Source organism: Rhinolophus ferrumequinum, chromosome 24, assembly GCF_004115265.2.
Source record: "Rhinolophus ferrumequinum isolate MPI-CBG mRhiFer1 chromosome 24, mRhiFer1_v1.p, whole genome shotgun sequence".
Classification (NCBI taxonomy): Eukaryota; Metazoa; Chordata; class Mammalia; order Chiroptera; family Rhinolophidae; genus Rhinolophus; species Rhinolophus ferrumequinum.
The window spans coordinates 35,733,946-35,751,250 of NC_046307.1; the positions used below are offsets into that span (position 1 = coordinate 35,733,946).

General features: G+C 53.1%; 1 protein-coding gene across 1 annotated transcript in view; it reads right to left on the reverse strand.

The window, feature by feature from the left end:
- SLIT3 (slit guidance ligand 3) overlaps window positions 1-17,305 on the reverse strand; it is a 555,128-nt gene that overhangs the window by 67,617 nt on the left and 470,206 nt on the right. Inside the window, exons 15-17 of the mRNA XM_033096396.1 lie at window positions 9,514-9,664; window positions 8,177-8,251; window positions 706-849 (exon numbers count right to left, since the gene is read on the reverse strand). Of these exons, the coding sequence (XP_032952287.1) occupies window positions 706-849; window positions 8,177-8,251; window positions 9,514-9,664 (370 nt within the window). The remainder of the gene's footprint in view (window positions 1-705; window positions 850-8,176; window positions 8,252-9,513; window positions 9,665-17,305) is intronic.

Genomic DNA, 17,305 nt, shown 5'->3' on the forward strand with positions numbered 1-17,305 from the left:
GAGGGGTGGGGATGAGAGAGCACAGGCCTTTCCTTCCCACAGCGGTGCCACAGCGTGTGTACGTGTGCGTGTGTGTGTGCGTGCGTGCACTCGCACGCGTGCATGTGTGTGTGAAGCTTTTGCCATCTCCAAGCCCAGACCTGTCACACTGCTGGTTTGTCCTATGACAGCAGGGCCTGGGTCCCCATGGGGACTACCTGTAAATGTGTATGGACATGCTTGTCTGCACATGTTCCTTTTATAGTGGGGGCAGGTGTCATGCGTACATACTGTGGTGGACAGTGTATGTATGCCTATTTCTGGGAGGAGGGACATCAGCTTGTGTGCGTACGCGTGTGCTGTATGTGTATGCTTGCTTGTGTGTTTAGCTCCACGTTGCGTACGGATGTCATTTTTATGTACATGTGTATATGTGTATATTTGTGAGCAAATGCGTGAGTGTGTGTGTGCCTCTCTCAGCATGTTTCTTGTACGAGTTTCCATATGTCTCTACATTAGGGGGGTGTGTGTGTTGCGGGGGCTTAGCATGCTAAGCTCTTTCCTCTCGAAGGCTGAGAAATGTGGGAAACGTCTGATGCCACTGTGGCTCCAGGAGAAAGGGATTCAGCAGGCCAGGCCAGCACCCGGCCCGCCAGCCTCCACACTCCCTCCCTGATGCCCTGCCCTCCACCTCCCTCTGCCCTGGCGCAGGCCCCGGGCACTCACAGGGTCTTGAGGCCACTGAGGCCACGAAACATGCGCCCATGCACAGTCTCCAGCTGGTTCCCGGTCAGCATCAGCTCCTGCACGCCCGCGGCTCCGTCGAAGGCGCCCTCTCTCACCTCCTTGATCTTATTGTTACTCAGGTTTCTAGAAGAAGGGACAGAACGGGTCAGGACAGACGCAGAGAAGGGACCACCGGCCCTGCAGCCAGCTGGGGACCCTCCAGGGCACCCCTGGAAGACTGGATGTTGGGGAGCGCGGTGTTGAACTCCCTGTCGTTTGGTCGACAGCACCTGTAAGTCAGGGGAGCAGGGACCCCCATCCACATAGCGGGGGCTACCTTTGTGAAGCAGACTGTGAGGGTTTGAAGTCTTTTCAGGGTCATCATCGTTTCCATGCTCTGGGGACTAGTAGATTTAAAATAGTGATTCCCAAGTTTCCTTTCTCTTTTCGACAGATACTCTCGCTAAGCAGTGAATCTCAAGAATTCTTGAGGGCATGAGAAAAATATAAGATAGGCTCCCCCCGGGAGGGTGAGAGATTTGCAGAACTCTCTCTCTTACCAGTTGAGATCTCTGAATGTAAACGGATGCTTCCTAGTCACCACACTTCGGGTACTAACTGTGTACTAGATACCACGTGAGGGGTTTGGCCAGCAGAGTCACGACAAATCCTCACAACAAGGCCTACCAGATGGGTATTACTTTTATCATCATCTCTTTTCATGGAGGAGGAGACTGAGGTTCAGAGAGTTTCAGTAACTTGCCCACAGTCACAAAGCTGATAGAACTTGGGTTTGAGGCCAGCTTTCGGGTACATGAAAAGTCCTCTAGTGAACTGCCTATTCCTAAGTTACTGTTCCTCTGGTGATGTGATACGGCTTCCTCAGATAACTACTGTGCCGAATTCGGGGTCTGGTGCTTCCCTAACATGGACGGGGTCCTATCACTGAGAGCAGGACCTTCCCTCCGATGCCCAGTGCCACGTGGCCGGCCTCCCAGGACATCTGAACGGCGAGCAGGGCCTGCAGCACTGCGGAGATCCTTCCCGGGCTCTCCACGGGCCACCCCAATGTCCAGGCCTGAAAGACATCCCAGGTGGGATGGGCGGAGCAGGAAGCGATGGCGCTGACACGAGCTGAGGGAGGAATCCAGCCTCCCAAGCCAACAGCCAGCCGGTCAGAGCCACGCCCAGGGACCGAGCCTGTTCTGTGAACGAGAAGACCCCCCACGCGGGTGGAGACAGAGCTGCTAAGTGGCTGAGCACCCTGAGGTCCTCAGAGCTGAGGGCACGCTGGAGCTGGACCGGCGGCCCACAGTGCCACTGGCCATGCTGCTCCAGGCCCAGAGCACCACCCAAGGCCCTGGCACTTTGGCCTCTCTCACACGCCCTCCTCCCAAAGCTCTGGGCGGACCCACAGCAAACTCTGGGGGTGAAGCCCCCCTTAGTGACAGACTTGGAGCAAGTGGCGGAAATGGGCACCCGAGGGCTCCATGCGGGCTGCCCACCCCCTCCTAAGTAAGTGCTGGGCCTGACGGTGCGGCAGTGCCCCCGGCGGTGGGCAGGTGTGGGGGAGAAACGCTAGGCCTCTGTCCCACTCTTGCTTCACGGGCCCCTCTACGCTCCTCGTCATAACCTCGCCCCCCCCGCCCCCTCCGTCCTGCCGTCCTGCCAAGGCAACAGGCACAAACCTCCTCAGAACCCCTCCCCCAAGATCAGAGAGAGTTGGGAGACAAACACTGGATTTCTGCTCCTTGCCTGGCCCTCCTGAAACTCAGCCGGTTTTCTTATAAATCCTGGTAGTCCTGGTCTGTGATAACCCAGGAATGAAGGTCGTGTACAGGGGAGACTGCAAATTACCCCCGAACTAGACATGGGAGGAGAGAGAGGCTTGCCCTGCAGCTATAACTCATCCGAATGCTGGAGGAGAAGGAGTTTGCTCCAGAGAGCTAGGCTTCTTGGGGAATTAAAGTAGCTGGGCCGAGCGATGAAGGTGAGTTACGGCAGCCATCAAGGGGGAGGGCTCCCATCTCCTGACATCTGTTTCTTTAAATGAGCAAAATTAACATCACATTACTATAAGGTTTGTGAATTGGATTTCCTTGGGCTGGGAGAATAGAAAACATAAGGAGACTACAAAAGGGGGATAGAATTTTCCAGAAGACCAGGCTGCTGTTCTCTCTCCATCCATCAAAGTACTGTTCAAAATTGCAGGCAGCCCGGGCTGAAGCACAGAGAGAGAGCAGCTTGGGGCAAGAACTCTAGACACACCGAGTGCGTCAGGCCTCTGCAGAACCGCCTGAAGGAACCCTGCTTCAAACTCTGACTCTGACGAGGGTGGGGGTCTCCCGCCCCAGAGGACACAGCCTCAGGAACTCCCACCCTAGGCCCAGGCTGGTTCAGAGGCATGAGAGCAGGACCAACCTCGGGCCAGGCTTGCTGCCTCTGTAAGCTGCTGGGTGAACCTTTCGGACTTTGTTCTCCTTTTGCCCAAGAAACACCGAGGACCCTGGAGGCTTGGGATTCATATGGCACCTCTGCAAAGTCTGAGCCTGAGGAGGAAGCTGTGCCTCTTCTAGGTCCATCTCTCTCCAGCTTTGCAGGACAGCATATAAACTCTGTCTGGCAACAGGAAAGGAGCTGTAGTTCTGTTTAAAGCCCAGCCCCAGATGAAAAGGCAGTAGGGAGAGAGCTAAGGGTTTTTTTCTGGAAACCGAGGATACGGGGTCATGACTGAGCAAGCACTACGGCTCACTGTCAGTCGGGGAGGTCCTGTCATCCTCCTCACGAAGCTCCCTCTCCTTGAGGTGGGAATTCTATTTCAAACTGGGGTTGCAAGCGCAAATGTCCCCAAGGTCCAGGCAGACGACTTAAGGCTGGCAGCAAGACTGGGGACACGGCCGTGACTAGGAAAACACGCCCCATGTAAGCACACGGCAGCTCAACTCACTGCAGCTGTGGGAATGTGGGTCCAGTTCTGCCAGAACTTCTGATTTTCTGAGATGCCAGAAATCCAGATTTTTTCTTTCCCTGTGCAAACTCCTGATTTTTAAAAGTGGGCAACCGGGGGCTGGCTCAGTGGCTCAGGTGGTTGGAGCACCATGCTCCTAACGCCGAGGATGCTGGTTCGATTCCCACATGGGCCAGTGAGCTGCGCCCTCTACAGCTAAGATTGTGAACAACAGCTGTCCCTGGAGCTGGGCTGCCGTGAGCAGCCAGAGGTCGGCATGAGCTGCCGTGAGCTGCTGCCATGAGCTGCCGTGAGCTGCCACGGGCTACCTTGTGCTGCCATGAGTGGCCGGCGCGAACGGCCGGCGAGAGCTGCCGGGAGTTGCTGTGAGCAGCTGACCGATAACTGGCAACCGACTAGCGACCGACTGCCTCATCCGGGGGAAGGCAAGGCTCATAAGACCAGCCTGGGCCAGGGAGCTGTGTCCTACACAACTGGACTGAAACAACGGCTTGGACCGGAGTGGGGGGAGGAGGCGGAAGAAGGGGGGAAAAAAAGTGGGCAATTAACTCTTATTAAAAACATAAGCATAGCCAACAATTCCACGCACGTGGGGGGCTGCCATTTTCCAGCCTCTGGTTGAGATTCTCCTCCACAGAAGCTGACCTGCAAGTCCCCTGAGAGAGGCCTCGACTGTGCTCGGAATGTGATGTCATTTGAAAAGTGGCCTTGGCTCACCCCAGTCCTAATAATCCTCGTGGGTAACAGTTCGCACTAACCCTGCACCCCTTAGCCCACGTGATACTCAGGGAGATCTCGTTATTTCCACCTGACAGGTAAGGGCGCAGAGGTTCAGCACGGCTCGCAAGGGCACGCGGAGTCTAAACCCCTGGCTCTGTGTTCACTCTCCCTGGCCCACAGGCCCCGTCAGGGTCCATCAAGAGCGTAACCTTAGGACCCTGGCCCCCCAGCTCTTGAGGAAGCTCAGCAGACTCAGGCACAGGCACAGCTGGCTTTAACGACGCTGATGGGCAGAAAGCCAGCCGACCCACCACCTCTATGGGGTGTACGGGTGGTCCCAGCGCATAAGCATTCTTTACTTAACAATAGGAGTTGCCATCAAGTTATTTCATGAGAGTGGTTGCAGCTGGTGGCTGTTGGGACTGGATTTGCCCCATCGGGTCACCTGGTTGGTCGGCTGGCATTGTTTATATGGATTTATGCACACGTGTGCACGCACACACGTACTGACTGCCTTTGTACGGTGCGTGCATTCCCCTGTCACCTGCCCTGTCACCACTCCTGGCTCCTGGTCTGCTTGTTGGTTTTTGATCTTGGACAAGGTACTTAACTTTCTGTGTTTCAGCTTCCTCATTGGTAAATGAAGTAATCTCCAAGCTCTTTTGTTTTTCTTGGTGAGGGTTAAAAGAATGAACATCAGTGCTGTGTGGCACAGAGTAAAGCCTTTGAATAGAGTGTTAGTGGCCAGCTCCTGATATGGTTTGTTGTTCTTTACTACTATTGCTACTTTATCGGGGCCCTGCACCCAGCCCCTTTGCACATGTGTGCAATGACCTGAGCTCTGGAAAGTATCTGAGTCTGCAACTCCTGTGGTAACTATATAACCAGAAACCCTGGGTCACTCAACTCAGATGTCCTCTGTCTTCCTGCACCTTCTCGCCCCTGTCTCAGGGCCACAGGCCATGTCTTCCGTCTTATCTCTTCATTCCTACTTCTGATCTTCACCATAACTTCCAATCGGTAACCACAAGATGGCCACAGGGACAGGAAAGTCAATTTGGGGAATGTAATCAATAATGTTGTAAAGATTTGGTAGGGTATCCGATGGACACTTGTCTCATCAGGGAGACCACCTCAGGGACGGTGTAGATGCCTGATCACTGCACTGCACACCTGGCGCTGAAGCTGAACAATAATGGATGTCAACTATAATTTTATAGATATATATATATAGTTATAAGAAGTGGAGTACAGCATTAGGAATAGAGACAGTGGAAATGTACTGACTATGTGCGATGTCAGAGGGGTAGTAGACTGGGGGAGGGGGGTTATCACTTTGTGAGGGGTATAAAGGATAAATGTCTAACTATTACAGTGTTTTGTACACATGAAACTAATAAAAAGAAAGAAAAAATGCTAAAGTAACAGTAATGGGGGGAACTTACAAGGAAGGTGGATTTATTTGTTATGCAAATAATGGGTTAAGGCTCAGAAAGGCTAAGGACACTCCCAGGGTTACACAGCAGGGGAGGGGCAGGCCTGTCTGTTCTTTCCTCACATCTGGGTTTTCCTGGCTGCTCTGGAGAAGTGGGAACATTTGGCAGTTGGGACCTACATTCCAGCAGGGGAAATACTGGGATGAGCTGAGTGGCACCTGCTGAGTGACACTCTTTTGTTGGGAACTGGGCTTACATTTTGCCACAGTCCCCACCACTCCCTTTTGTGGCTTGGATGCTGAGGCCACTTATCGTGTATTCGCACTATTATTTTCCTTGGCGTACAAAATAGTCCTGTCAAAGTGGAACAGTGAAAGATAGACTCAAAGTGCTTGAGTTTCACCTAAAATGGGAGCATGCATGTTTCTTTATGGAAGCGAAGACTACCTGATCCAGTTACTACGCAAATATACACTTGACCCGCGTTACTTATTTTAATACCTGTATGTAAGTTTCTGTCTTGAAGTTAAAAAAAAAAAAAAAAGGGTGCATTTCACCGGGTTGAATTAAAAAGGACTCTCTCCTGGCTGGAGACAAGTGATATTTGTGCTGGGTCCCTAACGCTACAGGGGACCACACAGACAGTCACGGTCCTCATCAGGACCCACGTGTGCCCCTCTGTCAGCTGTCCCTTCAGAGTGCTCTCTGCAGCTCCCAATTACAGAGCCGTCACTGCGGGCAGGGAAGGAGGGAAGAAGCCTGAACAGCACTAACGGAATCCAGATGCTGCACAGAGCTGGAGACGCACTCTCTCCTTGCATGGAGGGGACAGACGGCTGGGAGAGTGCAGAACAAGATAAAAACAATAACTGCAGTCAATTCTCATTATTCTCTGTCGCTGTGTGCTACCAAGTCACCCGGAGGATGAGGGAGGGAATGCCGGACCACCGCTCCTAGGGGAGAGACAGGGTTAGGTTCCTGTGAGCCTCTGGTCAGTACAGAACCTTGTCTGACGTGTGTTTCTGTAGGAAGGAAGACCCCGTACTTGCCTTACATCGCTGATTTATTTACACTGCACTCACAGCCGGCAGCACTACAATTGGTGCCTGAACGAAGCCATGTAACACGCGTGTTTTCTCCACAAGACACGTCACGGCCTTGTTGTGTTTACGATCACTAGGCAGCCCTTCAGCATTATGTTCTGTGCCATTTTAAACAGTGAAATCGCCAACAAATGGCCCAGACATACCAAAAAAAAAAAATGTGACACAAAATATACTGTGAAAAGGACACTTGTTTACAGTATGAGAGCGGAAACAAGAAAGCGTGGCCTTGTTCGATTTCGGCGGGCGACATGCGTGTGAGGAGACTCAACGCTTTGCTGCTCTGACCGTGTTTATGAAGGACCATGGAAGCACCACGAGAATTGATTTTGAGATTACACGTAAAGTTTAGCGAGGATGCAAATTAGCAATTAGGGCAGGGGTGGGGGTGGGGAGAGGGGTCAAGGAGACGGGAATGTGATGGTAAAGAGCCCTGCGTCTGGGCTGGTGCTTCTGCTGGGGTTACCAGGGAGGGGAGAGGGGGGTAAACAACCCTGGCCTCACACTGTGCTTACAGAGGACCCGAACCTGAATGCCAGCTCTCATGTGTATTGGCTGTGTGTTCTTAGAGAAGTGCCAGAACCTCTCTGAGCTCTGCAGGCTTCCTCATGTGCACAGAGGGGTGTGAGGCCACCATCAAGCAGGTGAAATGTGCAAGGACTAAAGGAGACGATGCACAGGATGCAGGGAGCACAGCCGCTGGCCCAGGATAAATACGCTAATAACATCGTTCCTGTTATCTTTAGGATTTGGCCCGAAGTCCTGGGCAGGCACCGGGGTGTGACAGAGCACGTGGGTCCTTTACCCAAACACAGACTCTGGTCACGCCTAGAGAGTGCAAAGCAGCTGGCATTTCCTCTCCAAGGTGCCTCACTGATGCTGAGGTCTTTAGAGTCCATTTAAAAACAAACCTTTAAACTGTCACCTTATAAAAATCACTAAGCGACATGCACCCTAGACCCCATGTCCCATTCTTGGTCCTTTCCTGAGTCCTCCCCACCACCCCTTGGGGTCGACAGTGGGTGTGGGGTGGGGGCTGGGGTGAGCGGAGGCGATGGCATGGAACCCCGCTCTGCACACCACCTGACAGTGTGCAGTGACGCTTCAATGTGGTCTGTGCCCACGGCCGTGCCTTCGTGTCCTGCTTCCCAACACACGCCCCTAGCAGGGGTCAGGGGGAGGCTGAGGGAGCCCCCCACGCCCTGGCATTCCGCCTAGTCTCCCGAGGGCCCAAGCCGACTTACATCTTCCGTAGGTTGGGCAACTTCTTGAAGATACCAGTGGCCTCTAGAACAGATATCTCGTTGTCGTTCAGTCGCCTACATGGGAAGGAAGCAGATGAGGTGGGTACCTCTTTCGCTGCCCTCCACTGGGTGCCCCCCCCACCCCCCGGGACACCCATGGCTTCGGCTGAGTTGCTGCCTGGACGTCACACTCAGCCAAGATCAACAGACCCATGGAAAACTTCAGGGTCTGCCCCATCAGCCTGGCCTGGGGTCGGGTGGAGGGAAGCGGGGAGAGGAAGAGTGAGGGGAGGAAACGAGAGGCCAGGCTCCTCCTCCTGGAGGAAGCCCCTGGGACTAGGCGTGCTGGAGTTTTTGAGTACTCAGCACCCAATCGACTGCGAGTGATATGCGTTCATTTTGTAGCGGCCCACTGCCAACTTAAACCCCCCAGGGAGGTTTCCCCACATTCTCCCAGTGCTCCAAGCCTCTCAGCTCCTTTCCGACCACTTCCCTCTGCTGGGGGCGGCTCAGGGACTCCGTGCCCAACATTCACACGTGCGCGGGACAGCAGGAGAGACACGTGTGAATGCGCCTTGCCGTGTCCTACTGTGACTTGTGAAGGCAGAGAGAATAACAGTAATAATAATGAGGACCAGCTTCATCTATCCAGGATTTCCTGGGTTCCAGGATTCAAGATGAATTCTGTGCTTGCATTCTCTTACTTAGTTTTCCCAGACACCCAAGGTAGTAGGATCACTGCCTCCATTTTATGGCTGAGAATCTGACACTCAGATCTGAGAAGCAACTGGCCAAATGTCAGGAAGACGGGAGAAGACAGGCGTCGGACCAAGTCCGTCAGCCTTCGTGTGTTCTCACCCCCACCAGGCTGTAACTTTTTAGCTCTTCCCTTTCCAGATAAACCAACACCCCCCTTTCCTAGCGTGGATAATTGGAGGCTCAGATACAGCTAATCATCCTAGTTGCTTTCTCGCTTTATGACAATTACTTATTTAATATCCATCTTTCCGGTTACACTGTACACTCATAAGGGCCAGGAGGGACTGCCTGGTTTGTTCACTGTGGAAGCTGGTGGGCCTAGCACAGTGCCTGGCTCACCGGAGGTGTTCAGAATGAACGAACTATCTTGAGGTGAGAGCAAGCTGTCCCCAGGGGATGCCTGGCTATCTGCCCTCAGCCCAGGATGTAGAGGACAGCCAAGGAGAGCCCATGTGACTGAGCCAGGAGCGGGCCACCTCCCGGAGACCCTGCTCGGGCTGGCTCAGGGTGACTGAGTGTGTGTGTGTGTGTGTGTGTGTGTGTGTGTGGGAGCACGTTCACGCCCGGGCCGCACTTACAGGTCGGTGACGTATTCGGGGAGGTGGCTTGGGATGCGGGCCAGCTTCTGGTTGGAGCAGTCCACAATGGTGCCCTCACAGCGACACTTGTCGGGGCACACGAGGTCCATGAAGCAGTCGCTGCTGAACCTGCTGCGGTAATCCTCTGAGCCTGGGCAGGGTCAAAGAAGGGCGTCAGTGTCACCGGGGTTTCCAGTACCGAGCAAGGCTGTGGGCAGTGGGGTGGGGGTCCAGGGACACAGTGACAGGCACAGCATTGCCCCTTGGCTTCATTGCTGGTGCCCCCCCAAACCCCTCACTTTCCTTCTGGTCTTTGTCATTCAACACTCCCAGTGCTCTCAGAGACCAGGCCCCAGCTCTGCATTTTGTGGGTCACGGACCTTTTTAAGAAGCTGATGAAAGTCAGAGAAATGCTCCTAGAAGGCACCTGTATACAGAATCGGCCTGTAATTCAGGGGACTACTTCGTCCATGGTGCCCATGGTCATGACAATCCAAAGGAAACATTCTGATGGGGCTTTGAGGGGGGCTATGCCAGGGGTGGGAAGGAGGTAAGGGAGGGGGTCACAGGCTTAGCTGTCCTCGGGGCCTAAGTAGGTAATGAAACGATAAAGGAGGCCCAGCACATGGCGCGCCATGACCACTGACACCTGGCTTCATACTGACAGTACTGCAATTGGGGGGCCTGGGGAGTGGGGGCCCACTGCCCTCAGGCTTGGGAATTTGGCTCAGGGTTGCCTGATAATCCTTTTTAAAAAAGCTGGTAAGAAATACAAAACGCTGTGAAGACAAAAACAACTCCTGTAAGGGTCAGATTTGCCCCCCTCTGCCTTTCAGAGGAAGCCCTGCTTAATGATAGTGAAAGACCGGTGATGATGAGCTAAAAGCCGTTGGCGCTAAGATTTATTGTTTTTGAGACTTAATTCCTCTTGAGGCTGCACAGTAATGGTAACAGGACGAACGACATGCTGTCTGAGAGGTGCCCTGGGGAGCTGCATTACTGGCCAGGAAGGACCCTGGCACCTGGGCAAACCTCTGTGAGACTACGCGTCACGCCCAAGGTGACGGGGGCAGCTGTTTCTCCTATCAGACGCCAGCCAGTTGATGGGGATCCCGGGTCTTCTTCACTGTTTCCCCATCAATGTTTCATGACCACGATGCTAGTCTCAAAACGAGAGCTGGGTCCACATTTGTCCAACGCATCAGTGGGGCGCCACTAGCACACCAGGCCCGTACGTGGGTATTTCTTTAGTGTTCCAGAGAACGTGAACATTGTGTGTTTGCTTACTAGTCGCTTACAAGGAGTACCTTGGTGATCCTATCTGCAGGAGGAGCCCCGTGGGGCACTGGCGGATCAGAGGTTTTAGCAGCAGAGGGCGTGGGTTTATCCAGGCTTTGCCACGTACTCGCCTCAGTCTCTCCACATGTAAAATGGGCATCAAATAATTGCCCCTATCTCACAGGGGTTGTTGTGAAGGTGCGAGGAAGATCAAAGCAGTAAAAGGGCTCTGGGAAAAGGGCCAAGAGTTGTCCAGATGTTTGTGATTCTACTACTGTTTTTTCTAGAACCTGGTGGAACATTTGGCACGCTGGAAGCCGCTAAAACATCAGTGGAGCCTGTGATATTAGCTGACGTTTACTGAGCATGGACCACGAGCCAGGCATTATTCTTTGAGTAATGGGTAAGCCCATTAAATCCTGACACACTGTGGTTATTATGACTCCATTTTATAGATGAGGAAACTGAGGGCCGCAGGTCACTGAGTACATGGCAGAGGGACAAACCCAGGCAGGATACTATCAGCACCCACGTGACTAGCACTACGCTTTGCTGCAGGCGTGCTTGTTTTGACAAAACCTTTCTCTTCGTCCTTCTAGGGATGATCATGAAGTCCCACTTGGTGGAGGTAATCTCAATGGTAGGTTCTCGCTGTGGGCTGCAGCGAGGCGGGAAGCAGGTGTCTTTCACCTTCTTGGTTTTCCCATTGTCAACCTGTACTCATTCCTGACTGAGAGTGAACATGGTGGGTCTCTGGTTCTCAAGTGAACCTTCTACCTAAAGCAAGGGGTCAGAGGCCTGGACCTGTCTCCTTTCTCTCTCTGCTCCCTCCCTACCCACCTCCTTCACTGCACCTTCCACCCCCAGGCTTCTGTGAGCAAAATCTGTCACGGATCCCCATGGTTATTTGGGTGGCTTCCCGGCCCAAAGCCTTATGCAGGTCCCTTGCCCTTGGCTTGCCCGTGTCCGTCCCACTGACTAACTCTGACCTGGGCCATTTGCTCATTTCCCCCCAGACACATCAGTGTGCCGAGTCCTGGGTGAATTTCGTTTTGCAAACCCTGCTAAATGACAGCCCTCTCTTGTCCCCTGTAAGTGGTTCCACGCGGCGTGAAGGGGCATTTCGTACACATGCATATGTTTTTCCTTCAGAGGTGTCTATGGGGGGGAATCCTTGCAAAGTGGAGGATCCCCGAGTGCTGATCAAAGGCAGAAACACAAGACGGAGCGCAGTTTGCTCTTCTCCACAATGAGCCTGAAGACGCGCCCCGGCTGGGCTGTGTCTGGGGACAGCCGCCGATTAAATGTGTTTTCGTTTTAATCAAGGTGAGAGTGGCAGTAGTTAGCAGGAATAGCTCTCTGTAGTATAGTTAGATTATAACTGGCGGACCTCTGCAGTGGAGCCACTGACCCATTTTAATAAAATGATTTCGCAATTAGATTCGACGGACTAATGTGTTCTTTCCAGCATTTCCCCCCTGCTGTTTTTGTTATTGCCCTGGTTTGTAATAATGAGGGGGTCGGAGTGTAATATTTTATGTGAGTGGGAGCCAGAAATATTAATAATGGCGTACGGACGTAACCGAAAGAGTTCGTTCCCCAGTCACAGCCAGCCTGTAATGCCACCTCCATCACTTCATATTTCATTACTGAAACTACCCAGGGTTTCTCGGAGCCATTTGTTATGCCTAATGCTCATAACCACCCAAAAGTATTTTTAACTTTTCCAGAGCTTTAAAAGTCAATTTCAATCTCAATGTATATTTGTCACTGCCAGAAATACTTAGTAGGAGAGGACGAACCGAAATAGGCTGCTGCTTCTTCCCTTTGGGGCGAGTTCAAACAGGAGAGACCTCGGCGGATTTCAAGAAGGGCCATAAAACTAAAGCCCGGTTGAAACGGGTCTTGGGAGAGCCGATGTCATCTGGCATTTCACCGGCTCCTGCCCCTGTCCTGGAGTCCCCCTCCCCTTCCCCCGGCAGCTCAGAACAATGACACTTGGTACATGATCACAGAGATGCTTTAATAGACCAGGGGGTGGAAACGCGTAGCAACCACGTGATTTTATTGTGAGTCCCTGCCCTCCGGCCTCTCCCCAGGAGAGAATGTATGTAAGACGGTCGTAGGCCTGGGGCGGGTAGGGAGCCGAGTGCCCGTTCTTTGGATGGACTTGGCTGCAGAGGCAGCACTGGGCCCAGGATGGCTCTACTGTCACGAGCAGTCTGCCTGTTTGTGTCATCCGCTGGGCAACCAGTTTGTTGAGCGGAAGTCACAGACTCGCTGTTATCTGATGACCATGGACCTCTCAATGCACATGTCCAGAGACCTCTTTTTCTACCTCTAGTATCTCTGAGATGGGAAGGATGACAGAAAGAAGGAGAACAGCAGGAAGAGGAATTGAGGGGAGTAGGAGGCCTGCTCAGCTTGAAAAGAGAATTATGTGGACAAGAAAAGGGCCGTCAGTCATGGACGGAAACAAGAGAACATGGCCAGGCACACAGTTACCACTCGTGGGCAAAGCCCAGGGGACCAGACACCAGTGGCTGGCGTGTTCCCAGGAGTTTGGTGATCATTTGGGTAAACAGCTGTCCTAGTAAGCTGTCCCCACCTGAGTCTGTTATGTATGTAGCCATGTGCCTGAGCGCAGAGGGAAATGCCTGTGGCCCGTGGCTGGGCACGGCCTGGTCACAAGCCTGCTGCTGTAGGCCTGGAGGGTGCCGAGGGAAGGGCACCATTACGGACACGCTCCTTGCATGGGGGGGCCACACTGAGCAGCTCAGAATGCCCCCTCTGCTCAGAAGGAAAGAACATTTCTCTGGGTCAGAGCACTTGTTCTGTGCCAAATGGATCTTGGCATATTGATGCTGGAGAGGAGGACCCATTTAAATAGTGCTGGTTATTCTCTTTCCTACTCGTTATTTTCCATGAACGGGAAGTAAGCTTGAAAGGGAATATGAAAAAGAAATGTCAATTTTTCAACCCTGTATCAATTCAAGTCAAGGTCTTCTTTGATTTTGTAATGCAAGGCAAGGGGACTGTCCATGTCTAGGAAGGCCGAATATTACAGCTGTGAAAAACATTCATGCTGGAGTCCAATGACCCTGGGCAAGTCGCTGTGTTTCCCCGGAAATAAGACCTAGCTGGACAATCAGCTCTAACACATCTTCTGGAGCAAAAATTAATATAAGACCCGGCCTTATTTTACTATAAGACCCGGTCTTATATAATATTACCTTATATAATATAAGACCGGGTCTTATGTTAATTTTTGCTCCAAAAGACACATTAGAGCTGATTGTCCGGCGAGGTCTTATTTTTGGGGAAATACAGTAGTTAAGCTCCCTGAACCTTGATATCCTCATCTGTAAAATGGGACTTATGGATAGGGTTGTTGTGAAAATGAAACAAGGTAATGATGTAAACAGTCCAGCACCTGGCCTACGTAAGTACGTAATACATGGTAAAAGACTTCAGAGAGGTGCACAGGACTCTCCATCACTCAACCATGCTGGGCCCTGGCTGGTCAGTAACCTGAGAGAGAGAAGACACATCCCCGTGGGAGCCGAGAGCCCGATCCTGGGCCTACGCCAAGCTTTGGTTCCCACCATGGCGCTCTCTCGTGGGACAGGACATAGACACCACGGCATGAAGCATCTACACAATCTTCTGGTTACACCGGGTCTAGGATTTATCAAGAAACAAGCAGAATGGGAGGCACCAAGATCCCTCTCTTTATTGTCAGAGACAGCAGGTTTCTACGGAACTAGCACCATGGAAGGAACCCAGTACTTTGCCTCCATGTGAACTACGCTTGGAAGGTCAAGGAAACAGACTGGACTTCAGGCTGCACGGGGATTAGGGCCAAAGTACTCAAGAGGCGTGGGGGGTCGGGTTCAGGCACAGTCTCATAGGTTCAACCTCAAGTCTCAGACTCACGCCAGTGTCATCCATTCTTGCGCTCACATTCTTTCCCAACGCTTCCAATAGAGATGGTAGGTGTGTGTGGGGGGGTGGGTCATAAGCAGCATGACCTTTGGGTTAGTGACCACTTGGGAAAATGACCTTGGGCTGGGACTTTTCCATGAAACAATGATGTGTGTGCCTTGGGTATACCTGCTCCCTTTGGATAGAAGAAGGTACGACGGCGATTTCTGAGCTTGAACCTATCTCTCTACCCGGTGGCGGGCATCGGGACTGGATTTGGGGGATGGCAGCTCCATCTGGGGTAGGAGATGTGGCTACAGATCCTAGCTTGCCCCCGTTGCGCTTCTCCATACCCATTCCAGCCCACATCTGCTCCCCGGAGGGGAGGTACTCTGTGGATGCTTCAAGACTCCCACCCCCGCCCTCTGTGAGGCTGGACCGGGGCAGGCGGGCGGCGGTGCTCCAGAGCAGAGAAGAGGTGTCCAGCGATGGTGGCGGCGGTGGCGGGCCATGCTGCAGGAGAGCGCGGTGCTTTCCGCGGTGCTTGACAGAACCATGTTCCGTTTCCATCGTTCCACCACATGGTTAGATCAAGCACAAAGGAAAGCCCCACGGCGACCGGTCAGAGTCAAGGTCAGGAAGCAGCGTCAGAGAGAGGACAGGAGCGTAGAGAGGAAGCCGCGTGGAGAAGCGGAAGCCGGAGCAGGCCCCCACCGATCGTGATTAGTACCAGGAGTGGGGTTCCACGGGAGCACTTCTGAAGCCAGGAGCCCCCTGGCCCGGGCCCCGCCCCAGGGCAGACACAGGAGGGGAGGAGGAGAATGGGTGGGCGACTACTGGACACTCGTACTCAGGAGTATCAGGGCAGAATGGACCCTTCCTAAGAGAACTACAGAAGTTAGGGGTCTGTGGTCACGTCACAGGCCTGAACCGAGCCCCTAAACCCCACCCGATCACACCATCTGACCTGACGAGACATCAGACTCAGCAGAAGCATCTTCTGCTCGCTCTGTAACCTAGAGTCCATCCCTGCAGCAGGTGGTTCCATGCGCTCTGTTCCCCCAGCCCCTTCAATAGACAAGCCACAATTCCCAGTGGTCTAGCCAATCTGCAATCATCTTCGTTAGGACAAAGTCCTCTGACGTGCCACAATTCAGGGGTCTCCTGTGTCCTCAGGGTCCCCAGAAACCCTCTGGCTGCCAGACGTTCCTCCCAGATCGCTTGAGGTACAATGGGGGGTAGTACTGAGAGAAAATACATGTTCCTGGTCAGGGAGAAAGATGGGGGAGCCGATGGGACCCCACGTGTGGGGCTGGAGACCTACAGTCACAGAGGTCTGAGAACACTGACTTTTTACAGAGGAGGTGACCAGTGCCTTCAGAATGAGGGGTTAAGGGAAGGAAGGAAAGGGGAGACACCCGATGCTAGGGTCCTTCTTGATTTTTCTGATTTCCTCCATGGCTGAGAATCACGACAGTGGGTCAACTATTTTGGATGCCAAGAGCCCATATGAGGGCGCCCCGTCTTTAAATCCCTACCTGCAAGAGGTCAGGGCAGGTTCCATGCACCTGCTGGCTTGGGACTTCCTCCCAAGCCACGGGGAGGAGATGTGCACCATTCAGAGACCAGAGCCAGGGCCGGGTAACTGGGACCCTCCTGGCCCAGCACTGATCCTCCACAATGTGTTTTTGGGACAAGATGGTCTCAGCATCTCCACGGCGCATGGGTTCACGGCAGTAGTGGGCCGGTCAGTCAAGGTCACTGCACAGCTCTGGGTCTTCTCTTCCTAAGCTCTCCCATCTCACCGCCTGGAGACGGCCACTGGAATCTCGACTTAACTCTGCGATGACTCCCAGACATGCAGAGTTTGGGGATTTCATGTTCAAGTTTGGTCAGGCCCTCAGGATCAGAGCAGGGAAAAATGTATCCCCCTCAGTCCTGCTTCCAAGCCTTTAAATCTTGTCTCCTTCTCTCTGGTGTCCTCAACAAAAGGAAATGGAAGGACCAGGGGAAGAGTTACCAAGAATCTTCCTGGGTTTTGGAGCTTGTCCTGAAAATACTAATCTAAAATCTTAGGTAAAACTCTTCTGCTGTGCAAGCCCCAGTTTGTCCCTTTCCAGCATGGACTGGGTGGTCCCCGGCGGCTCCACAGCTCGAATTCCCTGAGAGGTGTCTTGCTGTCTGCCATCTTTGGACACAGTAGGTCACCACCCTCTGTATTTTTCACCATGAGAGCTTCTCCTTGCTGACTGGCTCTCTGCACACAAACCAGGGAGGCAGGATGGAAGACAGGCAGCATCTTCCAAGTGCTAAGTGCTTCCCCGCCCCAGGGAGGGCTTGGGGTCCCAGGCAGCCAGACGATGCCTTTTCAGGAGGACTTAGGCTGATGGTCAGATTATCCCAGCTGGCAGCCTTCACCTCTAACCTCATCTTGCTGCCCAGGGCGGTGGGTGCAGCTGAGAGAGGCAGACACAGGGCAGCTGGAAGACCAGATACCCCGCCTGCCGAGGGGCTTTATGTGCTGCAGGAGCAGCCCTCAAATTGGTTCCTAATTACATCAGCTGTCTTTGCAATGGGGTGCTTTTAGGGG